The 21,068-nt window shown below is 39.3% G+C and overlaps 1 protein-coding gene across 4 annotated transcripts in view; it reads right to left on the reverse strand.

Annotated features, from left to right (window-relative positions):
• The window catches only part of SLC44A1 (solute carrier family 44 member 1), a 201,939-nt gene that overhangs the window by 145,208 nt on the left and 35,663 nt on the right, over positions 1–21,068 (reverse strand). For 3 of the 4 annotated variants that reach the window (XM_030826507.1, XM_030826457.1, XM_030826410.1), the window contains exon 2: positions 359–448. In XM_030826507.1, coding sequence (XP_030682367.1) covers positions 359–448 — 90 coding nt within the window. Of the gene's footprint in view, positions 1–358; positions 449–21,068 lie in introns of those variants that run through there. The other variant, XM_030826551.1, reaches the window with a different exon arrangement.

A 21,068-nucleotide genomic window follows, 5' to 3' on the forward strand; every position in this document is an offset into this window, starting at 1 on the left:
CCTGAGAGGAAATGACTGCCCTAAAGATAACCAACAAGTTGGTGTGACTGGGTTGGGTGAATATGCAGGGCTTGTGACTCATGGTCACTGTTTTGCTCACCACTCCATCAAGATCAACATTCAGAGACTTACGACAAATGATTTGCTTTCTGAAATGGTCTACTGAATGGCATATGAGTCCCAGCTGCTCCTTAATTTGAGCTCAGTTTTCATGTAGAAAAACAAATCAATAGGGACACAAAATACCACTGAATTGTATAAGGACTGGTATATTCCACAACTGCCCTCATTAAACCAACTCCTCGTCATTCCCTTGGATCATGAGTCCAGTTTGGACCATCTGTGAGAGTTTCCTTACCATCCCAATGCAGAAGAGGATAAAGAGCAGCAGCCATGGTATGTCTGTGCAGCTACGGTCCTCCAGCGGCTTCCATTCTCGTTTGGAGCTCTAATTGGAAATACAAAATAAGAGAGTGTGAAATGTTAAGTTTAGTTAAAGTTAGAAGGGCACAAATACACCAGCTATAGCTAGAGCCCTTCTTTGCCAAACAAGTTTCTACTGAACCTTTAAGAAACAACTCAAATATTTGTCACCTTTTCTGTGACGTTTATGCTAACCCCCACAGCTAAAAACTCCACTGGCCCTACTCCCACCCCTCTTCCTGGCCAGGCCTGGTACTGAGTTCATCGCTTTTTTAGTCCCTATATTAGAGTTTTTTAGCAGGCTAAATTGTCATTCTTATTTGTTATGCTGTGTCCCAGCAGACTGTGAGTTTCATAAGGGAAGAGACCAGGCTTATTTCTCAGCATCTAACATGATGCCTGAGGGTTCATAATATGTACTCAGTGAGGGCTTTTTAAAAATGAATAAATAAATGAATACACTCTTCCAACTTCAGTCTTAATGCTAGCTTTTTCTTTGTGTGTCCAGATGTTAAACTTGAAAAAAAAAAGTTAGAATGTGCTGTTTATATATATGTTCTCATGTAGAAAAGATGCCCACCAAAATGGATTCCTATTCAGGCCGGGCCCCGTGGCTCACATCTGTAATCCCAGCACTTTGCGGTGCTGAGGCGGGCAGATCACCTGAGGTCAGCAGTTTGATACTGGCCTGGCCAACATGGCAGAACCCCGTCTCTACTAAAAATACAAACATTAGCCAGGCATGGTTGTGGTCTGTAATTCCAGCTACTCGGGAGGCTGAGGCAGGAGAACCGCTTGAATTCAAGAGGCGGAGGTTGCAGTGAGCCGAGATCGTGCCACTGCACTCCAGCCTGGGCAACAAGAGCAAAACTCCATCTCGAAAACAAAAAACAAACAAACAAAAAAAACGGGATTCCTATTCAGGGGTAGATTTTTCTAAGTCAAAAAAAAATTCAGTTTCTATAGACAGATCTGTGCAACTCCTAAACAATCCATGCATTTTCATTTTGTTCCTAGAAAATGTTAGTTTCTAGATCAAACACAGAGAATCCTGAACTACAGAACTAGCGGCATTCTAAAAGTTAACTTGCAAAGTATTGACTGGAATTCCAACTGCATTTTTTTTTTTCTTATTTCAATAGTCTTAAGATCTAGGGTCAGCTCGCAAATCCCTTTTAATGGAAATCTAACTGAAATAACCCCCCCTGAGCTTTCTAATGAACAAAAATCCCTGAGTCTCACACCTTCTCCTGGAAAAAGTAAGCAGCGAAGGGAGAAAGAAGGTATCCTTGGGAAACCTATGGGAAAGGTTCCTCTGAGAAGGTTCAGGCCTCCAGTGGCTTCCATGACAAGATCCAGGAAGCTATTTGGAAAAGGCTTGTCAGGAGGAAAGGGCATCAGCAGGAGGGAGCTGGAGATAAGGGAGCCGTCTAGTACAATTAGTATATAGAGAGTGCAACCAGGCTTAGTTCTCTCTCCCTCTAAAACCATAGTGTTGAACTACGTATCCTTTGATAACCTGATGAAAACTACAGATTCTTTTCTTAATATGTAAGCATAGGCCAGGCACGGTGGCTCATGCCTGTAATCCCAGCACTTTGGGAGGCCGAGGCGGGTGGATCACCTGAGGTCGGGAGTTCGAGACCAGTCTGACCAACATGGAGAAACCCCGTCTCTACTAAAAATACAAAGTTAAACGGGTGTGGTGGTGCATGCCTGTAATCCCATCTACTTGGGAGGCTGGGGCAGGAGAATTGCTTGAACCCGGGAGGCGGAGGTTGTGGTGAGCCAAAATCATGCCATTGCACTCCAGCCTGCACAACAAGAGCACAACTGCATCTCAAAAACAAACAAACAAAAAAAGTAAGCATATATTCACATAATTTTCATAAGAATTTAGGGAATTCAAACCCCAGATTAAAAAACACAACTTTAAAATATCTGCCTATCAACAATGAGGGCAGAGAATTGGAGATAAAACAGTTTCTTCCTAACCCCTAAAGTGTTAAACCAATGCTTTATTATTGCCTTACACTGTACAATTGTTATGAACAGAACAAAACAAAAAACACAACCAGTTAGCTTGTTCCCAAACACCCACACAGAAAACAAAAGAGCACTAGTTAGTCATGGAAAAAAACCTTACCCTAAGACTCTAACTAGCATTAAAAACCAAGAATGAGTAGGCAGTTTTTTTTTCCAGAGGAATGCAGTACTGTGGCATAATAGATGAAGGACTGGTTCTCTCCCTGGCTGTGTCATTAGTTAGCTACATGACTTTAGATAAATTGCTTCATATCTCTGGGTGGCAGAAAGGAGTTAGTCTGGATCTCTTAGGTTCCTTCCAACTCTAAAATCTATGATCAAGAATGCACTTTTGTGGAAACTTTGTTATGACTAAGAAAAACTGCAAAATAATTTGACATAATTCTCTGTATTAGTCATATAAGAATGCCTGTATTGTGGTCTGTATTTTGGAAGACAGTTGTTCACAGTGTGAATAAAGAATGTTTCTTTGTATTAAATAATTTCAGTCTTGAATAATACCCATTACAGTAAAACTGCTTCCAAACAGAGAATTTGGACACATCTTTGATATTCATTGTATTTACTCCATGGTAATTTATAAAGCAAAAGCTACTTTGAAATGCTGTATTTGTTTATCTTAACAAACAGCATGTATGGGGAGGGAAGAAAGGGAGAAGCCTCAGGTTGGTTGTGTAGTTTCTTTATCCCCAACTATTTTCTTAGTATTTTTACCTTAGACCAACATTCAGTTCATTAATGCCTAAATTTTCATCTATAACATACAGAGATAGTTCATTTTTGACCAGAAAAATACAAAGATTCAACATCTCAACCAGTCCATTCAACTTGCTGTGGGTCACTTCTGTGCCAAATACACAGAAATTCTTTCACTGGAAATGAGAAGTGGAGACAGGGTAGGAGTTACATATAAAAAATATTGACATATAAAAAATATGTATATATTACATATAAAAAATATTGTGGAAGAACAAAAGTGATCACCCTCACTTGGACAAAGGAACACTTAGCAGAGGAGGGGTGGCTTACTTCACAGGGCTGTTTTGAGAAGTAAATGTCAGCACCTGTCACACAGCATGCACTCAATTCTTGGTTATTATTATTGTTCATCAATACTTTTCAGTTAACCCTCTCTCTGTTACTAAAATATCCTTTTACCAAGTGGACCTTCCCATTAAAAAGGATATAAAGAATATTAAACTCTTTTTCCCTTATACTTACTAAAATTTTGACTTAATGGTGGCATATTTCATTTTAGCTGCCATTGTTAATGCCATCAGTTATTGATTACTATTAATCAGATATTAGACTCAAAGCTTTACAAACACTATGTCTTCTACATTCAAAACAGCTCATGTAAGTATTGTCTCTATTTCACAGATGAGGAAACTCAGGCTCAGAAGTTAAATAATCAGCCTAAGGTTTCACACCTGCACAATCAGTCTTTGTCCCTCCCCCAAGTCTGTGACTCCAAAGCCTATTCCAGTAAGACTATTTTTTATTTGCACTAGTTAGTAAAAAACAATAACCTCAATTAGTTTCTCCTCACATTGAAAAATTTGGGAGCCAACTCAATAATTTTAAATCCTGTTGGTACAGGGAAAGCAAGTGAGATGTGTTATGAGCCATGAAGTTTCTCAAGTGAGTCAGAAAACCCAAGAGCTGAAAATTTTTAATAATTCTTTAACAGATTTAACCAAGTGGCAACAGGATTTAATGCTGTTTCTTCCAATTAAAATTCTACATAGACCTAGCAAAAGTAAACTGTTTTGCAACAGCACTTTTTAAATGTGATTTTACCCCTTTCTCAGATTCTACATGAGATTAATACCAGGCTTTCAGTAAATGTTAGGTCTCTCCCCTTCGCAGGATCTTGCAGTTTAGGAACTAAATAGTACCAAAGTAATCATATAATCGAAGCCTTTAGTGAGAGTGATTGAAACCCAGAGAAGGGAAGGGGCTTGCCCAAGGGCATACATTTATATTATCTATGACCGCATTTGATTCCTAAAACAATTCTGTTAATTACTATATATATACTCCTGACTTTTCTATTTTATAGAATAGGAAAACAAAAATCAAAGAAAACAAGTGGAAAATCTATGTCTGAAACCTGAGTCCTCAAACTCTAGCAGAAAAACAGAAACTATCAGACAGGATCCAGGGATACTAAAAACAAACAAACAAACATGGTAACAAAGATGAAGAATGCCTTTCTCAGGCTCATCAGTGTACTAAACACAGGCAAGGAAAAAAATCAGTACACTCAAAGACAGGTTAACAGAAATTATCCAAACTGAAACACACACACACACACACACACACACACACACACACACACACAGAGAGAGACTCAAAATTTAAAAACCAGAACAGAGCATCCAAGAACTATAGGACAATAACAAATGATGTGACATATGTGTAATTGAAATCCAAGAAGAAGACAGAATGAGGCAGAGGAAATATTTGAAAAAAATGAATGCAAATTTTCCAAAAATAATGAAAGAAATCAAAGCACAGATCCAAGAAGTTCAGAGAATCCCAAGCAGAATAAATACACAAACACACACCCCCTACACCTATTATACTCAAACCCTTGAAAGCCAAAGTTACAAAGATCTTCTTGAAGGCAGCCAGAGGGGTAAAAAAAGACACATCACATACAGAAAAACAAAGATTACAGTAGTCTTCTTGTTAGAAACTATAAAAAGTAGAAAACCACAGAATGACATCTTTAAATGGATGAAAGGAAAACGAAAAAAAAAAAAAAAAAACTACCAACCCCAAATTCTATGCTGACAGAAGATATCTCTCAGACATGAACACTTTTCAAACCAAAAAACGTGACAATTTATTAGCCACAGACCTGAACTGTAAGAAATGTTAAGGAAAGTTCTTCAGGCACAAGGAATTGATACCAGACAAACTTGGAGGTACAAAAGAAAGATTTAAAAGACTTCCAAAAATGGCTAAAATGAAGGTTTGAGATTTTCCATAATAAAAAGTTTTTTAATGTTTAAAAATAAGTGTGTGAACATGTACAGGCTTTTTTTTGCACACATACACAAGGTTAATAATCTAGAAGGCAGAATTACAATTTCTAATACTACTACTGGAGAATTAAAGAACAATTCTAAGTCAGACCACAGCTGGCATATACCTCTTGTTTGTACATTTATATCCTTAAAGTTAGAGAGGAACAATGTGTAACACCTTCACATGCCTTCCTATATTTTGTACAGCATAGATATCTAATTTTTTAGCTTCCATGGTATCTCTTATAGAAGTCATAGTACTACTATATCTTAGACTCCACATTCACTATGAGCCCTAATAACTAAACCCAAGACCTTCTGGTGAATTTGATATGCTATAGTAAGGGTGTATTTTTTTTAGTAAATAAATCTGTAAAATGTTTTAATCTAAATTTCCACGCTATTGCAAATAAAGACACAGTTGTTGAATAAATGTATTTGTAGGTAATAGTAAAACACAGAGGTTTTGGTAACTGATATGTAATAAACAATTAGGTCAAATTAGCCATCACTGGAGGGATCAACAGTAATATGGCAGGCAGGGTGGGCCAAGGCCAGGGGGCCAATTAAGTAGGAAAAGGTCTGGCAATTATGCATCAAGTGCACAGAATCAGGCCAGGCAGGCAGGATTAGGAAGGTATCAAAAGATCAGATAAGCATTATCAACGATCCAGATTACATACAAAAAGAGTTAACTAGGTCTCAAATATGGAGGCAGGTAGGGTCCAAAACCCTGGAAGTCAGAAGACATCTGGGTAATATCTAAAGGCAAAGACTGAATATTCCTGCTCCCTTTTCATACTCTGCACTTACTGCCTGTATGACTTTATCCTAACTAAGACAGAAGTACAAAGCTTCTCAAAAGATTCTTATAAGTAATATAATAAGTGTACTACCTACTGCTATCCATCTGTCCTTCATACACCAGGTTTTAAAATAATGGAAAATGTGCTATAAAAAGGTTAAAGTCAATTATATGAAGTTGCTTGATTTTCAGAAAATATTCTTTTTTTTTGAGACAGGATCTTGCTCATTCACCCAGGCTGGAGTGCAGTGGCACAATCACGGTTCACTGTAGCCTTGATCTCCCAGGCTCAAGTGATCTTCCCGCCTTAGCCTTCTGAGTAGCTGGGACTACAGGCACACAACACCACGCTCCGTTATTTTTTTTTTTTTTTAAAACGGATTGGGTTTCACCATGTTGCCCAGGTTGGTCTCAAACTCCTGGATCAAGCTTTGGCTTCCCAAAGTGCTAGGATTATAGGCGTGAGCCACCACACCCAGCTTCGGAAAATATTCTTAAGCATTTCTTTGATTCTTCAAATAAATACTGGGCACCACATGAAATACTTGAGATGCAACAAGTAAGACAGCCCCTGAGCTCTAGTTTAAGTGGGAAAGAGACAAACCAAGTACTATGATAGCATGAGCTTTGCCAAGATAGAGACAGAAAAGGTACTGCAGGAATAGACATGGGGAACATTAAGGAAACGATTGTGAGAACTGTTGAAATTACCTCATAAACTTTTGCAGCTTATATTCTGAGGCAAACATTAAAATGATCTTTCAATGTCTAAAATAGAATGTGTTTTGTGCCCCCAAAACATTCTAAAAATTCTTGGTTGCTACCATGGGGAAATATTGACTACTAAATTAGAATTATTACACCCGGAAATGTTTAGTAGCAAACAGGACATTAAGTTGCTTTAAAAAAAAAAAAAATCAGCCATTTCTCACTTCATATCAAGATTTTTTTATACACTAAAGATTTTGTGGTTCCAGTTAGGAAGAGGCCTTTCAGCCTCAGAAATGACAAAAAATATCTTCCTTTGTTTTCTGACACTTATTGTGTACGGTTATATTTACTAAGCTACTGGAATAATATTTTCATGTAGATATCACTGGTGAGATTCCTACTAACAATGAGTTAAGTACTATCTGGTCACATATATCTAGAGGTGCTGCAACTTGGAATTTCTGACAGGCTAAAGGACTACATGCTCCTTTGGCATTTCCCTAGACTAAGCCAGAGAACTGCATTCTCTGACATTCAAAGTAACAATAAATAGCAGCCTGGGAGGCTGGTCCCAGGGAAGAGAAGTGGTATATGGGCAGGATTAAGCCTGCAAATAAATAAGAGACCAACCATTATAGATTCCAATACCATTTGGGCTGCCATTTCACAATTACAGCACCACTCATATTCTTGTATTTTTGTCTGATCAACTGGGAAGTATAAAAGTATTAACTACTAACAAAGTACTGAAGCTTAGAAATTTAAGCAAAATCAAGAGTATCCTTCTGACAAGGTTATCAACATATACTTGTGTTCTTACAGGTCACTAGTAAGGAGAGTTAAGCTGGCAGGCCAGGAATCCCATATAACCTGAAGCCTATACCTCATGACAAGCACAGGAATGCTATTCTTCCTGTGTGCCTAGATCTTTGCAGCACAGATCCATCACTGTGACTTTTCCCAGATTCTGATGAAAAGCCAACTACACCTGAGAAGGCCAAAGCAAGCTAAGATGTACTCTCATCAAGCACGGAGTCCAGAATGTGTCCTTGGGTTGAACTGGGTCATTTGTTGAGTAATCAACCCCTCCCCCAATTTTTTGTTTGAACATCACAGTCTCCACTTCCTGAGGTAGCCGACCATCTCCAAAACAGTCCCACAGTTCCAGCAGCTCTGCTGCAGTTTTCACTGTCCTAACTACTCCCTGACACACCTCAAAAGCCACTATAATAGTCACTGAATGCATCCATCTCCAAGGTCGCCGCTGCACAGATATTTGTGCTATTCAAGTGTGTATGTGGCAAACATTGGTCTGTGAAGACTTTATTTTGCTCCTGCCAGCTTTACACAGAAACCTCCAGTATTAAAGACAAATAGTTATACATTCAGAATCTTTAAAGCTCCCTCCAAGGACATACTGCTTCATTAAATTCCCCAATATGCTTTTATTTGCACAGAGTGGTAACAAAAAAATAAAAGAGCTGATGTATATCATTTTTGCCACAGTTTTCAATAGAGTGAGCAGACCTGATGAAGTTGAGTAGCAATAAACTATGGAGGCTCTAGCCTTCTGTTCCTAGCATCTGCAAATAAAATCTTGTAATAGGATTTTGAAAGACATTGCCTGTCCTTTGGGAAGGCTCTGTCAAGGATCTGGAGTGCATAACTACTTACGGTTACCATAAGTAATCTGTTTCATTTGCTAAGCCTGGTGATGGCAATTCATTATGGAAAGGTAAAACTAAAAGCATGATTTTAACAGACAGTTAAAGGTAATAAGATACACTGCATGGAAAGATACAGGATTCTGTGGCCAACTGCTTTTCTTAGTTCATGAACTTTATGCTAAATCACAAACATGCATCCATTTAAGGAGAAAGGGGCAAATGGCAACTAGAGCTGCTTTGTAAGTTAGGTATTTATATAGTGACAGAAAGATCACAGAGAGATAAATTGCCAATGACTTCATTCTGCCTCCAGTTCCCCTGAAAAATAATTGTGGGCCTGTTACAAAGATGTCTCTCTTGCATCAGACTTCTCAATGACTGTCCTTCTTGTATATGAACACATGATAATTACTGGGCAGAGGCCAAGTTAATCCTGCTCTGCAACATAGCTAATACATATTTTACCTCTATTATCAAAGAAACAATCAAAATTATACAGACAAACCTTGCCTGCAATCCTCAAACAGTATCTCTATCTTGTCTTTCTCCTGAATCAGTGGTAATCAACCTTTATAATTTAAAATTACTATTTAATTTTTTAAAATTATAGTTTTCATGGGCTTCATTTTTTTCCTATCACATCCTACAAGGGTCAGAATTTCTTCAGTACTTGATGATACCAAGGACAGACTGACAGACCAAAGCTCTACTTCGCACCTCCCATCTGCTACAGTATAGTCAGTTTCCAGACTGTTAATGGGTGTATTGACTTTTCTGGCTATGCTGTAACCATTTTTAAAAATTTCATGCATATGCAACATAAGATTCTTTTTTTTTTTTTTTTTTTTTTTTTGAGATGGAGTCTTGCTCTGTGCCCCAGGCTGGAGTGCAGTGGCGTGATCTCGGCTCACTGCAAGCTCCGCCTCCCGGGTTCACGCCATTCTCCTGCCTCAGCCTCCCGAGTAGCTGGGACTACAGGCGCCAGCCAACACACCCGGCTAATTTTTTGTATTTTTAGTAGAGACGGGGTTTCACTGTGTTAGCCAGGATGGTCTCGATCTCCTGACCTCGTGATCCGCCCGCCTCGGCCTCCCAAAGTGCTGGGATTACAGGCTTGAGCCACCGCGCCCGGCTGCAATATAAGATTCTTACTCCAATCTTGCTCTCTTTTCCATGATGGAACAGATAAAAATTGACTTATAGGCCAGGTGCGGTGGCTCACGCCTGTAATCCCAGCACTTTAGGAGGCCAAGGAGGGTGGATCACCTGAGGTCAGGAGTTCGAGACCAGCCTGGCCAACATGGTGAACCCCTGTCTCTACTAAAGATACAAAAAAATTCTCCAGGCATGGTGGTGGGCACCTGTAATCCCAGATACTCAGGAGGCTGAGGCAGGAGAATCACTTCAACCTGGGAGGCAGAGGTGGCAGTGAGTTGATATTGCACCATTGCATCCAGCCTGGGCAACAGAGCAAAACTCCATCTCAAAAAAAAAAAAAAAAAACACTGAGAACTGAATTATAATGACTTATACAGAAGTAACATAAAGATTGCACTGATCATAATATAGCAAATAGGTGGGCAGAATTTGGTAAACTTATGTTCTAAATCAAAATTAGGTATCTTTGCCAATTAAGATGTTTTTAGTTCACCACAGTCACGCACTGAAACAAATTATGTGTTCAGTTCTATGGCAGTGGCATAAAACTCTTAAGTGAACCAAATCCCTACCAGAGGAACCCATAAGGTGAACTAGGTTCCCCTCCTTTGTGTTTCTACAGCACACTATGTAAATACCATCACAGTAATTATCATTCCATATTATAATTATTTATGTTTTCCCAGTAGATGACCTTTTTGATGGTAGGTGTAATGTGTCTATTTTTTGTTTAACCCAGGGATTAACATTGTTTATAGAAAGCACTCAAATATTCTTCAAATGAAAACCTATTCCATGCAAAACAATGTGTACAGAAGCTTCCCCTAAACGGCTGCATATATAATGTTCAGTCTTCCCACTTTATTGTCTACTTGGGGACAGGGACTTGACTTTGTTAACTCCTATGTCCCCAACAGTTACCGCAGTTAGCACATAAATAGGCTCTCAGCACATTTATTTAGTGAATAAATAAACCAGGCTAGGTCTCTTACCATTGGAGTGGCATGATGTTAGAACAGACAGCCTTACTGCTTCTCTTGCATGAGATTTTTTACCCAAAAAGTATCTATTGCATCATAAGCAGATTCCTTTTCCCGCAGATATTATATGGCTGGCATTTCCCAAAGATGTTTGTTAATGGATTATATGAGAAACATTAATCCCATTTTAAATAAGTTTTGGAAATGCAGGTTAACGAAGTCCAGTCTTTCAAGCAGGATTTCTTTGAGCCTTTATTTTAAGATTCTCCAAAACATATTTGGTCACACACCCATTGGGGCAAGTGGTTGCAGACAATGCTGACCTCTCTCATTATATTTCTCGAAATCAGACAATAAGAGTTCATAGTTAGGATACTACTCCCACTGAAAAACTTTCAGAATGCTGATAACACTGGTTAAGAAACTGAAAGCAATGTAATTTGGTTAACCACTTTTAGAAAGTAATCTGGCAATACATTTCAGAAGCCCAAGGAAATAATCCAAAATATTAAAATAGGACCAGGCATGGTGGCTCATGCCTGCAGTCCTAGCACTTTGAGAGGCTGAGGCTAGAGGATCACTTAATCCCAGGGGTTTGGGACCAGCCTGGGCAACATAGTGAGACCTCGTCTCTATAAATAATTTAAAAATTAGCCAGGTGTGGTGGCACACACCTGTGGTCCTAGCTACTTGGGAGGCTGAGGTGGTAGAATCGTTTGAGCCCGGGCAGTGGAGGCTGCAGTGAGCCGTGATCACGCCACCGCACCCCGGCCTGGACGACAGAGCGAGACCCTGTCTCAAAACAAAAAACAAATAAAAAAACATTAAAATAGCTCCACATGTTCAATACAATGTTATTATGAGAGAAGAAACTACAAATTAACTATCTAATAATAGAAAATAAATCTACAACTGGGATATTAAACAGTCATAAAAATAATTATGAAGACTGTATAATACTATATAAAAACGATTATAATAAACAGTTGTGTTAGAAACATGGTTTGAAATTGTATCTATGCTCTGATTATACAAATATGCAAAGGAGAATATGCAAATATGTAAGCACTAGAAAGGGATGATGCAATTTTTAAGTAGTTTGATTTATAATGCATTTTTCCCATTCTGATTTCCATTAATGCTATTTAATTATGAAAGAAATAACATATATATATAATACATGCTCCCATTTATCCAGATTACGCTTTTTCTACTTCCTCATTATATCGCCTTTAAAAAGATACAGTATCACAACCACCAGAAAATGTTTAAGTCATTTTACCTAACACTTATTGATGGGAGATTAGAACACCTCAAACTTCCTTAGAAAGCTGTATGCTGAGAATGACCCAAGTAGGAGCAAGATTTCTCCTGAAGAATGCAGGAAAACTGGCAATTTAGAGAGGTAAACAGATGTGGAGAGGGAAAGGAACACAAACCTGGGCTTGAATTCTAGCTAGTCTTCTAAATAGTAGTATGATCAGCTGAACTGACCTCCCTACCTGCAAGGTAAGGACAACTACCCTACACCATGCATTGTTTTCAGGATAAATGATTTTAAGTTCCTAGGACTAGGCCCTAAATCATTGTTACGTCCTTTCCTAGTGGGATACAGGAAAATCTTCCCTATGAAGCATTAAAAAAAGTGAGTTCCCACAAATATTCATCTCAAACATCTTTAAGTTGTTCCCATACTGTACATATTATAAAATGTGTGTTTGAAAACTGAAAAACTAGTTGTAAGGGAAATACAACCAGAAGAAATGAATGAGTATACAGTTTTATAGGCAATTGTGTAAGAAACAAATTAATAGTAACTTTCAAATGACAATACAATGAGAAAAACTGAAATGCCTTTTTTATAGCTTAAATTTTCCACCCAGCTTTATTGAGGTATATAATTGAGTAGTAAAAAGTATATATATTTAAGGTGTACAACATGATGTTTTGATAAACATACAGACAGGGAGGTCTTAAAGTTTTAAAGGAAGTTGAAGGAAACTTCAATTCTGAAACCCGTAATCAACCAAACTATTAAAAATCCATTCATTCAATAAATAACTTATTATCATATGAAAGGAAGGGTGCTGAAGCTTAAGAGATTCAGCTACTTTACTTTCACCTTTCTGCTGTTCTCTTGCTAATTTACCTTCCTTATCTCTGGGTTCTACCTTTTCTGTCCTCCCTTTCATATTTTATTTTATTTATTTTTTAAAGACAGAATCCTGTTCTGTCACCCAGGCTGCAATGCAGTGACACGATCATAGCTCACTGCAGCCTCAAACTTCTGGGCTCAGGTAATCCTCCCACCTTAGCCTCCTGAGTAGTTAGGACTACAGGCATGCACTGCCATACCTGGCTGATATTGTTATTTTTTGTAGAGATGGAGTCGCGTTTATGTTGCCCAGGCTGGTCTCAAACTCTTGGACTTAAGTGATCCTCCTGCCCTGGCCTCCCAATGTGCTGGGTTACAGGCATGGGCCACTGTGCCTGGTTGTCCTCCCTTTTATAACACAACCCATTTGAGCTCGTAATTGAGGGTTGGCGAAATTATAGGAAAAGCTGCACATATTAAGGTAGAAAAAGATTATAGATCAATCAAAATTAAGACTGTTACCAAAATGTTTTATACAAGTACTTAAAGTGACTGGGTAACACTAAATCATAATACCATACAAAGAGACAGATTTAGCTAATATCGTTGAGCATATTCCATGTGCCAGACATTTTGCCTGCATTAACTCATTTATTCTTCAGAACAAGTGTTATGAGGTTGATGTTGTTATTATTCCCATTTTACTGATGAGGAATAAGGGGGTTAAGTAATATGCCCAAGTCAAATGGTCAGTACGTGCTACAGCAGGAATGTGAACCAGACAGTTGGGCCAGGACCCATGACACTTTGCTGTGCTCTGTTTACTGTGGTTAGCATATCCTGTGTAGACACTGTGGAATGAACTATGTGGAAAAAAGGAGGGAAAAGAGGAAAATGAGAGGCATAAGAATCGCAGCAAAAATATCGCAGTACATTCTACAGCTTATCTAAAAAAAAAAATTTTTGAGACAGGGTCTCACTCTGTCGCCCAGGCTGGAGTGCAGTGGTGCAATCTCGGCTCATTGCACCCTCTACCTCCCAGGTTCAAGTGATTCTCCCACCTCAGCCTCCCAAGTAGCTGGGACCATGGGCACATGCCACCATGTCTGGGTAATTTTTGTATTTTTAATAGAGATGGGGTTTCATCATGTTGGCCAGATGGGTGTCAGGCCTCTGAGCCCAAGCTAAGCCATCATATCCCCTGTGACCTGCACGTATACATCCAGATCACCTGACGCAACTGAAGATCCACAAAAGAAGTGAAAATAGCCTTAACTGATGACATTCCACCATTGTCATTTGTTTCTGCCCCACCCTAACTGATCAATGTACTTTGTAATCTTCTGCACCCTTAAAAGGGTTCTTTGCAATTCTCCCCATCCTTGAGAATGTACTTTATAAGATCCACCCCCTGCCCGCAAAACATTGCTCCTAACTCCACCACCTATCCCAAAACCTGTAAGAACCAATGATAACCTACCACCCTTTGCTGACTCTTTTCGGACTCAGCCCACCTGCACCCAGGTGAAATAAACAGCCTTGGCCGGGCGCGGTGGCTCACGCTTGTAATCCCAGCACTTTGGGAGGCTGAGGCGGGCGGATCACGAGGTCAGGAGATCAAGACCACGGTGAAACCCCGTCTCTACTAAAAATACAAAAAATTAGCCGGGCGTGGTGGTGGGCGCCTGTAGTCCCAGCTACTCGGAGAGGCTGAGGCAGAAGAATGGCGTGAACCCAGGAGGCGGAGCTTGCAGTGAGTCGAGATTGCGCCACTGCACTCCACCTGGGCGACAGAGCGAGACTCCGTCTCAAAAAAATAAATAAAAAATAAAAAATAAAAAATAAATAAATAAATAAACAGCCTTGTTGCTCACACAAAGCCTGTTTGGTGGTCTCTTCACACGGACGCGTGAGACAGTGGGTAAATTATTTTTTTTTTTTTTACATGGTTAACTTTTTCTTACAGGAAAATTATAGGTCAGAACCAAGAATAATATGTTATTAACATATTTTGTCTTTTGGTTTCAAAGGTAATTTCCAAATGTCCAAATATTACTCTTGATATTTGAAGAAAACACCTGCAGTGATATTTAACAGGTAGAAACAAACTGTTGTTTCCTCCTAGCCATCTGTAACTTCCACCTAAATTCTGTAAAACACTTGATTGTATTTCAAAAACAATAATACTTAAAGTGCCACTATTAAAAAAAATCACATACAATGCCCATCAACTGACGAGTGATTAAACACAATATGGTACATCCATGCCATAGAATATAATTTTGCAATAAAAAGGAATGAAGTAGTAATACATGCTACAACATGAATGAACCTTGAAAACATTCTAAGTTAAAGAAACCAGGCACAAAACCCATATATTATATAATTCAATTTATATGAAATACCCAGAATAGACAAATCTATAGAGACAGAAAGTGGGAGTTGAGAGGCAATGGGGAATGACTGCTAATGGGTATGGGGTTTCTTTTGAGGTGATAAAAATGTTCTAAAACTGATTGTGGCGGTGGCTATACAACTCTATGAACATACTAAAAATCATTTCGTATGGTATATGAATTATATCTCAATAAATTTGTTATATGTATAAAAGAAATCACATTAAAACACTTCAAGGCCGGGCGCGGTGGCTCACGCTTGTAATCCCAGCACTTTGGGAGGCCGAGGCAGGCGGATCACCAGGTCAGGAGATCGAGACCACAGTGAAACCCCGTCTCTACTAAAAATACAAAAAATTAGCCGGGCGCGGTGGCGGGCGCCTGTAGTCCCAGCTACTCGGAGAGGCTGAGGCAGGAGAATGGCGTGAACCTGGGAGGCGGAGCTTGCAGTGAGCCGAGACTGCGCCACTGCACTCCAGCCTGGGCGACAGAGCGAGACTCCGTCTCAAAAAAAAAAAAAAAAAAAAAAAAAACACTTCAAAGGGTCCACATTGGCCACTTCATCTGCAGAGTTCTGCTGACTTCATGACAGACTCCATATGAACACTTTTCATGCAGCTACCGCATCAGATATACGAGATGAAAGTGGAAGGTCTTTAAGGTAAAGACTTGGGTAATGATGAAATTTGATGAACAAAAGCATGTTTCTGAGAAATCAGAAGTTACTAGAATTACTAGATAAGCTGCTGACTTTCAATCCCTCTGTAGGCAACACAAGGGAAGAGGGTAAATAATGTTGCAGACAACTAAAATATAACATAAAATAGATCTGAGTTAGAAAAATCATCTTATAGAGACCAAAGGACTCACGTGACAAGGCAAAACCAGACTGCAGTATAAACACAGCTACAGAAAGATTGTACTTGTCAGGACCGGGTGCAGTGGCTCATGCCTATAACCCCAGCACTTTGGGAGGCTGATGTGGGAGGATTGCTTGAGCTCAGAGTTCAACACCAGCCTGGGCAACAAAGTGAGACCCCATCTCTTAAAAAAAAAAAAAAAAAAAAAAAAAAAAAAAAAAAAAAAAAAAAAAGACTGTATTTGTCAGAAAATAGGAAATGGATAGGGCAGGTAGATACATATACTATTTACTTAGCACCCATTAGGTGCCAGGATTTGTACCTGGGTAGTTATAGTGAAAAATAAAAGTGTGACAGATAAACCTTGATACTGCCCTTCCAGGCTGGGCGCGGTGGTTCACGCTTGTAATCCCAGCACTTTGGGAGGCTGAGGCGGGCAGATCACGAGGTCGCGAGATCGAGACCACGGTGAAACCCTGTCTCTACTAAAAATACAAAAAAATTAGCCGGGCGTGGTGGCGGGCGCCTGTAGTCCCAGCTACTCGGAGAGGCTGAGGCAGGAGAATAGCGTGAACCCGGGAGGCGGAGCTTGCAGTGAGCCGAGATTGCGCCACTGCACTCCAGCCTGGGCGACAGAGCAAGACTCCATCTCAAAAAAAGAAAAAAAAACAAAAAAGATACTGCCCTTCCAAACTGTGTTGGGGAAAGGGTACTAGAAGAGTGAACTCTGGCACCCAGCTTCTCATGCAGACGTGCTTTTATTGCTGAATAGACAATTCAGGCTACTGAACTAAGGCTGCACCGTGGGTCATCCAGCCTACTCCCGTTCCCTTCATCTGATTCCATGTCATCAGGCAACCTTCTGACTGTGCTCTTGCCTTCCATAGGTTGACAAGTAGAGTGCACAACATAACTAGAGAGCTATAGAAAAATAAAGCAATAGAGCAATGGAGCTTATTGCAATTACAGACAGTTGGGAAGAATATATACAGACTAAGCTGCTAACACTTGCTATCTCATAAGGTGGAATGAGAAAGGACTCATACATATTGGGATTGGATTTTTCAAAAAATAACCATACTACTTTTCTATTAAGAATAAATGTAATAGTTCTTAAATAATAATAATTTGGCTTTACTTTCATGCTTACCAAACTGACAAAAAATTTCTGGTCTGCCTGTCAGTTGATTCTTTAATAAATTAGCCTTCTGGGTTGATAGTTGCGTCTTATGATGTAGTTTTACATGAATTCTACATTAAGAGAAGAGTACACTTTAAATCTAGCAAAATTAAGTTCTAAGTCTCCAAAGACCCAGAGCTTTGTGGATTCGACACTTAGTAGAGCCTCTTCACAGCCATCAGCTGGCCTTCCTTGGTAAAACCTAAACCACACCAAGTACTTCCCATTCAAATTCCACAAGCAGAAAATATTAAAGAACTACAATTTAGACCGTTTCCAGAGAACTTCTCCTAGCATTTCAGTATAATTTACAAATAAGCAGCTCTTAGATCTGCAGGCTTGCCTTACTATCTTTGGATAAAACAAGGTTGTTTCTCCACAATCAACCAACCTTCAGCACCCTCTCCATGCCCGGAAATAGATCAGAACCATGGAGGAAGTCCTAGGAACATGAGAGTGCTGAGTTTAACCTGGCCTTACAATTTGGGTCCAAAGTCCAATTAAACTCCCACCTGTGGCCCAAGGTTTAAAATTAAAGGTTGAAGTACCCTGCAGCAGGGGCCACTGAATGTGCACTGGCATTTCAGCATCAGATAACCAGCTGACCTTCAGCTACCCCTAAGTATGACCAATGGGTTATCTCCAAGTGACTGCTGTATATGAAGATGATATATTGTCACAAAACCCCCAAATCCTCCTTCTTTGCAAATTCCAACTATTAAAAAATCAAGACCTGCCAGGCGCAGTGGCTCATGCCTGTAATCCCAGCACTTTGGGAGGCTGAGCGGGGGTGGATCATGAAGTCAGAGTTCAAGACCAGCCTGGCCAACATGGTGAAACCCCGTCTCTACTAAAAATACAAAAATTAGCTGGGCATGGTGGCACACGCCTGTAATCCTAGCTACTCAGGAGGCTGAGGCAGGAGAATTGGTTGAACCCAGGAGGCGGTGGTTGCAGTGAGCCGAGATCGCACCACTGCACTCCAGCCTGGCTGACAGAGCAAGACTCCATCTCAAAAAAAAAAAAAAAAAAAAAAAAATCAAGACCCAATCTATTATTAAGAAGGAAGTAGAGAAGAAAATAATACAGAGGACTCAAACATCAAATTGACAGTCTGATCAGTAAGACTATTGCAGTCCTTTCCAACTTTGACATTCAATGGTTCCATGATCAGCAAACATTCACAAGAAAACATATGGGCACACCAGAAGCTGAGCTTAGGAAAACCAGCTAAAGATCAAAAGTGATTAGACACACTCAAATAAGTGAGGGGGAACACTGAATCATCAAATTAATAGCTCTACAAATGAGAGATACTAAACTTGTTCTTAAAAAAAGGAACCAAGAAAAATGAATGCTAATAAGCCTAACATGAATAAGTAAATGCTCTAAAAACACAGGTATCTGTAAACCTGCACACCCAATGAGTCATTAAGACATCCCACTTGTAAAGCCAGGTCCCAAGCTCAGACAGACCTTGACTGGTTTGTATACAATTACAATTACGGCAATTCATCTTGCCCACCAGCCAGTCTTCTATGTGTCTGTTACAGCTACTTTTCTCACAGTGTAAAATTAATCTGTGTTAATCCCACAAAAGTAACTATTTTCTTCTCTCCTAAGTCTCTGTACCCCATCCCACTCCATGTCAATTGGTTCTTTCTGTACTGCCCTAAGTAATGATTCTCGATCACAGGCTTCAAATAACTATACAACTTAAACAATATGGCTCCCAAATTCACAAAGTCTTTATTACTCTGAAACCCAGTTAAATCCTGCTTCTTTCCACAAAGTCCACCCAAGAATAAGCTGATCTTCTATTAGAACTACAGATGCAATCACAAAGGAACAACCCATTTTAAGATGGCACATGTAAGCCTGGGTTACCAAATGACCAGCTAGTACTCATTCACTGTGGAATAAAAAGTGCAAGCCCCTGATGGAAGCCCTATGTCAACAAACATGGCAAAGGACCCCAAGCCTCTATACCTTCAAACCTCCCTTCCTGACGATATCATGTCTGCCTGGCCCCTATGAGACACATCCTTTACAAAAAGATATCACCTGAGTCATCACTCCTAGACACAACCCTTCATGCACTCATATACTACCACTGCCTCCATGACTCATCTTTCTGGTGACCACATTTATGAAAACTATTATAGGCAATAATTAAACAATATGAAAAAGATAGTAAAAAACAAAGAGAAAGACTATAAGCACCCTACCAAGGAAGAGACATGTGCCACTGCCAAGAATATCATAGGTTTCACAAAGAGAAGCCACCAGAGGAACATCTCTGTTCTGGTCCAGAGCATTTGCCTAGCAACACCCCTCTCCTTAATCTTCAGCCACTGTATGACTTTGTTCCCAAAGAGGCTGCTCCTAGGGTAGGCCCCAGCCACCCTACAGGGGTTTCTCTACTGAGAGCATCTGCAGGTCCAGCTCCCTGTCAAGGTGCTCTCCACGACAACAGTGAATTTTTTGCTCTGTTATGTCTACCTTATGCTTCCTGGGGAAGGCAACTACAAAATGGAATGTGCTCTGGCCTGGGAGTCACAGGTTCACCTCGGTGGGCTGGGTGATCTTGAGAGGGTTTCTCAGCATGTTCTGCCATGCCTGTGTCATTTGTGTGCTGCAGTGAGCTCACAATGGCTCACACCAGCTCATGAGAGACAACCTTGCACATTTCTTCCTAACTTCTGCTCATGGATTTTACATCGTAGCTTAAAATCAGTCATAGTGGGAGTATATACACCATGGAAGTCAGCAAATGTAGCAAATCTGGATTTCTTTTCTTCACTTGGAGAGCTGGTTATTAAACACCAATACAACACTACTTGTGCCTCAGTTTGTTACCCAATTTGTTTTTCTTTTTGTGGAAACAGAAATTTTTGTACAGCCAAATCAACTTGACTTTAGACCTTGTCTCAATGCTTTTAAGCTCTTCAGCTATTTAATACTGTTTTCTTCTATTAATATCTGTTTATGGTTTCATGGAATTTATTTTGATGTATAGTGTGAGTAATACTGTTAATTCAGAATAGCTGATTTAACAAATAATAAATTCTTATTTATACTATGGTCTATGTTAGACTATTATCTTCCATTAATTTGGGTCAACAACAAAACAGCAACTAACATTTTTTTGAGTACTTCCCATGCACCAGCAATTTGCTCAACTCTTTATCTCATTTAATTCCACACTTTACAGGTGAGGAAAGTTATCCTTGAAGAGATTAGGTACCTGGGCCATAGTCAGGTGGCTGATAAATCATAGTTATACCTGGAATTCTGTACTCTACCTCCAATATCTCAACTCATGACCATTACTGCTAAACTGCAACACAGTGTTGACCACTATTTTTAAATTTTATTTTATATTAGTCCTCCCTTTATGCTTCTTGCTTAGAATCATTTTGTCAATTTTACTCAAATCATGTTAAATTTAATTGGAACAATGACATCTCAATATTCTAGTTTTTGAATTCAGAAACAACGTTATGTCCCTCTAGTTCATTTATTTATTTTAAAAACCTCAAGAAAAGTTTTATAGTTTTCTTCATTTCAATTGGACATATTTGTTAGGGTTATTTCTAATTTTATATTTGCTAAAACTTTGATAAACAGGATTTTTTTACCCTACATGTTTCTAACTGGTTATTGCTAACACTTGAGAAAGTTACTGATTTTTGTATACTTACCAAATACA

This window comes from Nomascus leucogenys, chromosome 1a (genome assembly GCF_006542625.1).
Source record: "Nomascus leucogenys isolate Asia chromosome 1a, Asia_NLE_v1, whole genome shotgun sequence".
Lineage (NCBI taxonomy): Eukaryota > Metazoa > Chordata > Mammalia > Primates > Hylobatidae > Nomascus > Nomascus leucogenys.